At 44.7% G+C, this 8911-nt stretch overlaps 1 protein-coding gene across 1 annotated transcript in view; it reads right to left on the bottom strand.

Moving 5' to 3' along the window:
- LOC102754540 (short transient receptor potential channel 4) overlaps positions 1 to 2449 on the bottom strand; it is a 142889-nt gene extending 140440 nt beyond the window's left edge. Inside the window, exon 1 of the mRNA XM_015565302.1 lies at positions 2037 to 2449. Coding sequence (XP_015420788.1) covers positions 2037 to 2414 — 378 coding nt within the window. The 5' untranslated portion in view covers positions 2415 to 2449. The remainder of the gene's footprint in view (positions 1 to 2036) is intronic.
- Between the last annotated feature and the right edge of the window lie 6462 nt (positions 2450 to 8911).

The following is an 8911-nucleotide window of genomic DNA, read 5'->3' as shown; positions in this document are numbered from 1 at the left end:
TTGAGCGAGCAGTTATGGCTGCTCTCAGTTCCGTCCCTAGGGGCTCTGCCTCTCTGAGTCCCAGCAACCGCTGCAAACCTCGGAGAGAAAGCTGCACTCACTCTGACCGAAGCCAGACAGTCCCGCTTCTCCCGTTTGGGTCTCGGTCCCTAAAGCTCCCGGGATCTGGAGCTCAGAGTCTGCGACTCCCTCCTGATTGAAAACAACAACCGCGCCCTCTGCGCCGCCAGCCCGCTCCGTGCACTCCGCACCTCAGAATTTGACTTCAGCACTGCGCCTCCTCTGAGTGTCCGTATGCGTTACTCTTTCCTCCTAGTTGTAGGACTTCCACTCAGCCAGCGTTCCTGTGGTTCTGGGTGATGCCTCCTTCACACCCCCTACTGGGTATCCAGCAGAAACCCTGGCATGTGCCCTGACTAGGAATTGAACCAGGGACCTCTTGGTGCATCGGTCTACGATGGTAAACCACTGAGAACACTGGCCACTGAGCAAACGACTTTTTGCTCCAAAGTGATGTTTTAAAAAATCAGGTGACTATGCTTGTAAATAAGGATTTCTGGTATCAAGATGCAGCCTTATCATGTGACAAGACCAATAAAATGCAACTCTATTATATGATCTATATATTTATGATTCAAAAGAGGGTATTCACACCAGAAGGCTACTGTTGTGTTGGCTGTTGTCATTTTTTTTTAAATTTGATAATCTAAGAGAAAAGAGGTCATTGTCTATGACTAAATAGCCAAGTATTGTGTGTTGTAAAAATTCTTGTGATACCCCCTGGTTGAAAATATCTGCTTTAAAAATATATAACATCTCCTAACAGTCTATCATTTGCAGAAATAGAGATTTGTGCATTGTATCAAAGAGGGAAAAATTTGCTAGAGATGTCATAACACACATTTAATAAGATTTCATTTTAAAAGACATATTTGAGCTACTGTAGTAGGTTCAATGTCTTTTTAATTAGTAAGATAGACTTGATTCAGGGAGTTGAAGAGTTCAGTGTGAAAGGAAAAGGATAAAATAGACAATTTACATACAAGGCAGTAACAAAGGGAAGGGTCTACTCTAGACAGACAGAAACATATTCCTTATTCGTTTCTGTCTATGATTTCTCTACTTCCTTAGTGGGAAAAGCAAGGAGACAATGAGGGAAAAGAAAACCACATTGTGTGCCATCTTAATTCTCTACTGATGATAATAAGATGCAGCTTATAATTTTGCCACTAATAAATTTGATATTAAATTTATAGTCAGTTATTTTCTAGTAAACATTTTTTTAATCCTCCCTTGAGGATATTTTTCCACTGATTTTAGAGAGAGTAGAGAGAGAGGGAAAGACAGAGAGAAACATCACTATGAGAGAAACACATCGGTTGGTTGCCTCCTGCACATTACCTGACCAGAGCTTGGACATAGGAGGAGCCTGCAACACTGGTACATGCCCTTGACTGGAATTGAACCAGGAATTTGTTCCCTAGATCGATGCTCTAACCACTGTGAAAACTGGCTAGGGCTCTAGTAAACTTAAAAAAAAATCAAGTCTCAATTTAAGAGGATCCACTGGAGTCGGCTAAAGAACAATATCAAAATTTGATGGCACAATTCACTTTTGCAGTGAGATACAGAATCTCAAAATGGGCAAGCAGCTTAAACAGAAAAATACCAAAAAAATTTAGCCTGCTACTATAGAATGTCAGAAAATGAAAGGCAAGAGGAAAAACACCCACATATACACAATAAGTCCCAAACAACATTCTGTGTTGAACACAACATAGAAATGTTTCCAATGTAAAGAAAGCCAACATAGGTTACTTTGTTTTGCTTTGGTTCTCACTAAATGTCAGATTTTCCAGGGTAAGTGGTACAACTAGTGGTGGCAGTAACTGTTGGAGGATATGAACTGTGTGCTTAACAGTTTTCTAACATAATAAATCTGATATTAATGCTTCTATTAGTATTTGAGGGCATGTGAATACCCATAGAAACCTTCTGCAAGTAAAATAATTTAAAAACAATATTTTTCCACATACCTGCTTTTCTCCACTTGGCTTTTTGTGGTTCAATAACAGCTCAACAGCTCCAACAACTTCTTTCCTGATTGCATGTAATAGAGCATCGCCAACATAGACATTAAAGCTTAAGAGTAGTTCAATGAGCTCCAAGTTCTCATTTTCAATTGCAATTAGGAGAGCAGTTCTTCCAAGAGGATCAATGCAATTAATATTTATTTTAAAATAAATTTCAGCTTCCTCTAGGGCTCTCTTGACACTTGCATAATCTCCCTTTTCCACAGCATTTAAGTAGGCTTTTTCTGATGGTGAGAGTTCTGATTCTGCTCGAACTATCCTTAGAGGGATGCGGTCTCTGTAAGGGGCATTAACATTTCTTTTGTAGTAGAACTGAGCCATGTTTCATGCCATGCTATTTCTTTTTGTCTCTGAAATTGCAAACAAAAACAAACAAACAAACAAACAAACACAACGATTAGTGTTAGTACACTTTTTAAAAAATATATATTTTATTGATTTTTTACAGAGAGGAAGGGAGAGGGATAGAGAGTTAGAAACATCAATGAGAGAGAAACATCGATCAGCTGCCTCCTGCACACCCACTACTGGGGATATGCCCACAACCAAGGTACATGCCCTTGACCAGAATTGAACCTGGGACCCTTGAGTCCGCAGGCCGATGCTCTATACACTGAGCAAAACTGGCTAGGGCTGTTAGTACACTTTTTAAATATTATGCATCAAGGCTTATCTCACAATTATGTTAATAACAATAATGATGCCATTATTATTAAGTAATGATAGTGAATTTTTCCCCATAAACAATGGAAATTGATTTACTAAGTATTCAATTATCTGCAAACACTAGTTGCAAAGTCCTAATTTAAGAGGAATAAAAAGAAGTCAATATTTGCAAGTTATTTTAAAAAAGTTACTTTGACATGTGGCAATTCTGACAATGGAATATTATCCTATCTAATAAAAGACAAAAAGGGTACTTAACCATACCTCTGCTATGCTTCCCATTGGCTAATCAGCAATATATGCAAATTAACTGCCAACAAAGATGATGGCCAGCAGCCACGCAGCTGAAGCGAATAGGAGGTTTGCTTGCTCCAGTGATGGAGGAAGCCAATGTTCCCCACCTGCCGCAGCCTGCTCTAAGTTCGAAAAGCAACAGCTCCAAAAAGCAAAAAAGTTTCAATTATAGAAGGTAAATAAATACCAGAATGAAAAGAAAAAGAAAAAAATGAGACGCTGGGAGCTTCAGTCACAGGCCAGCCTGAAAATGGCCCTCAGCCCCTCACCCAGACTGGCCAGGCACCCCAGTGGGGACCCCCACCCTGAAGGGGGTGTGGCCAGCTTGAAAACAGTCATCAGCCCCTCACTCAGGCTGGCCAGGCACCCAAGTGGGACCCCAACTCTGATCCGAGACACCTTTCAGGGCAAACCAGCTGGCCCCCACCCATGCACCAGGCCTCTATCCTATATAGAAAAAAGAGTATTATGCAAACTGACCCAAACAGCAGAAAGACTGGGAATGACTGGTCACTATGACACACACACTGACCACCAGGGGGCAGATGATCAATGCAGCAGCTGCCCTCTGGTGGTCAGTGTGGTCCCACATAGGGGAGCTCTGCTCAGCCATAAGCAAGGCTGATGGCTACCAGTACAGCGGTGGTGGTAGGAGCCTCTCCCTCCTCCTCAGCAGCACTAAGGATGTCCGAATGCAGCTTAGGTCTGCTCCCCGCTGGCAAGTGGACATCCCCCGAGGGCTGCTGGGCTGCCAGAGGGATGTCTGATTGCCATCTTAGGCCCAATCCCTCAGTGAGCGGGCCTAAGCCAGCAGGTGGTCATCCCCCGAGGGGTCCCAGACTGCATGAGGGCACAGGCTGGGCTGAGGGACTCCCCCCCGATGCACAAATTTTTGTGCACCAGGCCTCTAGTCTATATATAAGAGCCAGAGTCCATAACATCCAAAATGACTGAAAGCTCAACCGAACACCGGAAGTCAGTCCTGCAGCCAGTGCCCCCAGGACTGACTGCTGTGTTGTGGGCACCTCAGTGACCCAACACTGACTGCTGAGGGGGCTGAAATCAGGCCCAAACAGAGCCTGGAGATAAAAGCAAGGTCTGATCACAGCCCCTGTGGCAGTCAGTGCTGGGTTGGCATGGCAGAAGTCAGTCCTGCAGTCAGTGAACATAGGGTCAATTAATATTAAGTGAACATGGGGTTAATTAATATCTCTTTGAGAAGAGTTGAGAATATAAAGTACAGTGTAGAGCAATTACTTATATTATTTCACATAAAACTCCTTTCAACTAAGATATTTTCCTTTATTTAAAATGTATCTTTATTGTTGAAAGTATTATAGATGTCCCTTTGTTTTAGTTTTTTTTTTTTTCCCATTGATCTCCTCCATCCTGCACCCACCCCTTTGCCAGACTATTGTATGTGTCCATGGGCTATTCCTATCTAATACATAAAAATCTAGAAAGATTTAGAGAAAATAAAATACAAGATATGCCAGGTAAATATTGAACAGAAGAGCTGAAGTTGCTGCATGAATACTGGATATAGACTTGAAGCCAAAACACAACTCATGAGATCAAGTTAATCATTGTAACATAACAAAAAGTCCTTTTCACTAAAGAGATAAGATGGTTCCCAATACTTATACACATATTAGAACAGTGTGGGGGTTCAGAATAAGCCTCGTCAAGATGTGTCTCAATGGTATGCAGATTTTTGAGCTAAGGGCAATTTTAGCTTCAGGCTCAAGTGAAAATTCTGCCCCTCCCTTTAACTACCTAAAAACAATTGAATTAGAGGCCTTGCCCATAATAAGACATTACCCTATATAATAAAAGGCTGATATGCAAATTGACCTAACAGCAGAACAACCAGTCACTATGACACACACTGACCACCAGGAGGCAGATGCTCAATGCAGGAGCTGTGCTCTGATCATCAGTGTGCTCCCACAGCGGGAGTGCCACTCAGCCAGAAGCCAGGCTCATAGCTGGCTAGCACAGCAGCAGTGGTGGGAGCCTCTTTCACCTCTGTGGCAGCACTGGGGATGTCCGACTGATGGCTTAGATCCATTCCCCAGGGAGCGGGCTTAAGCCATCAGTCGGAAATCCTCTGAGAGCTCCAAGACTGCGAGAGGCTGAAGTCCAGGATGAGAGCCACCCCCCTCTGAGTGCACGAATTTTGTGCATCAGCCTCTAGTCCAGTGATGGCGAACCTATGACACGCGTGTCAGACGTGACACGCGAACTCATTTTTTGGTTGATTTTCCTTTGCTAAATGGCATTTAAATATATAAAATAAATATCAAAAATATAAGACTTTGTTTTACTATGGTTGCAAATATCAAAACATTTCTATATGTGACATGGCACCAGAGTTAAGTTAGGGTTTTTCAAAATGCTGACATGCCGAGCTCAAAAGGTTCACCATCACTGCTCTAGTCCTATCTAATAATAGACAAACATGGTAATTGACTGTACCTTCACTATGCCTCCCTTTGGCTTATCAGCACGATATGCAAATTAACCATCAAGAAAGATGGCAGTTAATTTGATTACATAAACTCCAAGTGGCGGACTGAAGCCTGATGGCCCCAGGGCCTGCAGAGCAGCGAGGCCTGATGTTTCTGGGCCGGCAGAGCAATGAGGCCTCATGGCTCTGGAGCCAGCAAAGCAGCGAAACCTGACATTTTGGGGGCCAGCTCCTGCTGGAACTCGGCCAGAGCGAAGGCCTGGGCCCTGGGTGCCAGAGGCAAACCAGTGCCAGCAGCCAGGGGAAAGGAAGGCCTATTGCACGAATCTCTTCGTGCAACAGGCCTCTAGTTTGATAATAAAAGGGAATGTAGTACTGATACATGCTATAGCATGGATAATCTTGAAAACACTATAAGTGAAATTTGCCTGTCATAACGGATGACATACTGTATGATGTCATTTTATGAAATATCTAGAACTGTATCAACAGAGAAAGCATATTTACAGCAAAACTATAGAGAAAGAAAGGTTAGTGGTTGCTTAGGGCTGGGGGTCAGAGAAGGTAGGGGGAAAGGGGTACAGCTAAAGGGTACAATGTTTCTTTAGGGGGTGGTAAAACTGCTCTAAATTGATTGAAATGATAGTGAAATAATTCTAGGAATATACTAAAAACCATTGAAAGGTACTCGTTAATGGTGATTTTTATGGTATGTGATTTATATACCAATAAATCGGACAAAAAAAATAGTTACTTTGTGAGTGACATTTGTCAAAGGATGTGCCTACAGAGTTTTGGAAATTATTTATAAAATTTATTGTAAGTATCTACACTAATAAAAGACAAAGATGCTAATTGGCCGTACTTTCACTACCATCAAGCCATTCCTACCAGCCAATCAGAGCAACTATATGCCAATTAACCCAACCAAGATGGCGGCTGGAAGCCACAGAGCTGGAGCAAGCAGGAAGCTTGGTTGCCCTGGCGATGGAGGAAGCCAAGGTTCCTGCCTGCTCTGGCAGGCTGTGGCCTCCACAAAAGGCAACAAAGTTTCAATTATAGAAGCTAAATAAATCCCAGATACCTGCTTCCAACCAGCCTCCACTGGGAGCTTCAGTGGCCAGGGACTGTAGCCAGCCTGCAAACAGCCATCAGCCCCTCACCCAGACTGGCCAGGCACCCCAGCGGGGACCCCTACCCTGAAGCGGCTGTGGCTAGCCTGCAAACAGTCATCAGCCCCTCATTCAGGTTGGCCAGGCACCCCAGCGGGAACCCCAACCTTGAAGGGGGAGTGGAAAGCCTGAAAAAAGCCATCAACCTCTCACCCAGGCTGGCCAGGATCCCCAGTGGGGACCCCGACCCTGAAGCAGCTGTGGCTAATCTGTAAATAGCCATAAGCCTATCACTGAGGCTGGCCACATCCTCAAGGGCTAAGGGTACCCCCTAGGGGGCTTGGCCAGCCTGCAAACAGCCATCAGCGCCTCACCCAGGCTGGCCAGGAACCCCAGCAGGAACCCCACCCTGATCCGGGACACCCTTCACAGCAAACCAGCTGGCCCCGACCCATGCACCAGGCCTCTTTCCTGTATAATAAAAGGGTAATATACAAATTAAGCCTAACAGCATAATGACTGGGAATGACTGGTCACTATGACACACACTGACCACCAGGGGGCAGACACTCAATGCAAGAGCTGCCCCCTGGTGGTCAGTGTGCTCCCACAGAGGGAGGTCTGCTCAGCCACAAGCCAGGCTGATGGCTGCCATTACAGCAGTGGTGGTGGGAACCTCTCCCACTTCCTCAGCAGTGCTAAGGATGTTCCACTGAAGCTTAGGCCTGCTCCCTGCTGGCAAGTGGACATCCCCTGAGGCCTGCCGGGCTGCCAGAGGGATGTCTGACTGCCAGCTTAGGCCCAATCCCCCAGGGAGTGGGCCTAAGCCAGCAGGTGGTCATCCCCCGAGGGGTCTCAGACTGCAAGAGGGCACAGGCCGGGTTGAGGGACCCTCCCGAGTGTACAAATTTTTTGCACTGGGCCTCTAGTATACATATAATTTTCAGCAGAAAACCTTGAAAATCAGAGGCTGTATCTTTGAGATTCACCAGGGATACTCAAATAAATTATTCACTGTCAATTTTGCTAATCATGGAGATGCTGATGAGATTATGAATATCACTATCTGGGCCATACCTTTTTCTTTGGCATGCAATCTATTTTTAATATTAGTAAGTATTAACATTAGTGTTAAAGTGAATTGATGATACCAATGTCAATAAAATTTTATACTGAGCATAATTTTATTTTTATAAGTAAGCTCATTGAGGAGGAAAGAATATGTACTCAATATATTAATGATCAAGATTAGCTCAGACAGTCCAATGTTCAAAGGAAGGATTTTAAAAAGGATTAAACAGAGAGAGAATTTATTATGAACATGCTATTCTAAAAAATTCTATTACCTCTAGGTCATGAAAAAATAAACCACAAGGCACTAATATATCCATTATAAGAAGTATTATTATTTGAAAGTGATAGTAAAAATATAGTTGAAAATGAGGAAATTATTTTAAATAAAAGATCATCTTAAGAGAGAGTAATAAGAAAAAAGTTGTTGATAACTATTGATTTAATATTACCTTGATGTCATAAATTTGCATAAATATGTATTATATTTAGAATAAAATCTTTTATAGTTCTTGATTTCATACTCATGATCTGAACTATTTTATTACTCTACTAGAGGCCCGGTGCACAAAATATTGTGCACTCGGGGGGAAGGGGGGTCCCTCAGCCCGGCCTGTGCCCTCTCGCAGTCTGGGACCCCTTGGGAGATAACGACCTGCTGGCTTAAGCCTGCTCCCGGGTGGCAGGGGGAAGGTCCAATCCCTAGGTGCAGCCTCTGGTCGAGCTCAGAGCAGGGCCGATTGGGGAGTTTGAGCGCCACCACCTGTAATCCACAGAGCAGGGAGGATTGGGAGGTTGCGATGCCACCCTCAGTCACACTCAGGGTAGGGCCGATTGGGGGGTTGGGGTACCGCTCCCTGTCACACTCAAGGCAGGGTCGATGGGGAGGTTGTGGCATCACCCCCTGTCACGCACAGAGCAGGGCCAATCCGGGGCTTGGGGTGCTGCCCCCTGTCATGCACAGAGCAGGGCCCATCAAGGGGGTTGGAGAGATCCCCCCTGTCACACACAGAGGAGGACACATCAGGGGTTTGAGGAGCTCCCACCTGTCACTCACAGAGTAGGGCCGATAGGGGAGTTGGGGCACCGCCCCTGTCACCTACAGAGCAGGGCCGATCAGGGGGTTGGGGCACCGCCACTGTCACACTCAGGGCAGGGCCAATGGGGAGGTTATGACTCTACCCTATCACATACAGAGCAGGGCC

This window comes from Myotis davidii, unplaced genomic scaffold (genome assembly GCF_000327345.1).
Source record: "Myotis davidii unplaced genomic scaffold, ASM32734v1 scaffold101, whole genome shotgun sequence".
In the NCBI taxonomy this organism is placed as follows: Eukaryota; Metazoa; Chordata; class Mammalia; order Chiroptera; family Vespertilionidae; genus Myotis; species Myotis davidii.
Note: the sequence above shows the minus strand (reverse complement) of the source record. Positions and strands in the feature narration are given on the sequence as shown.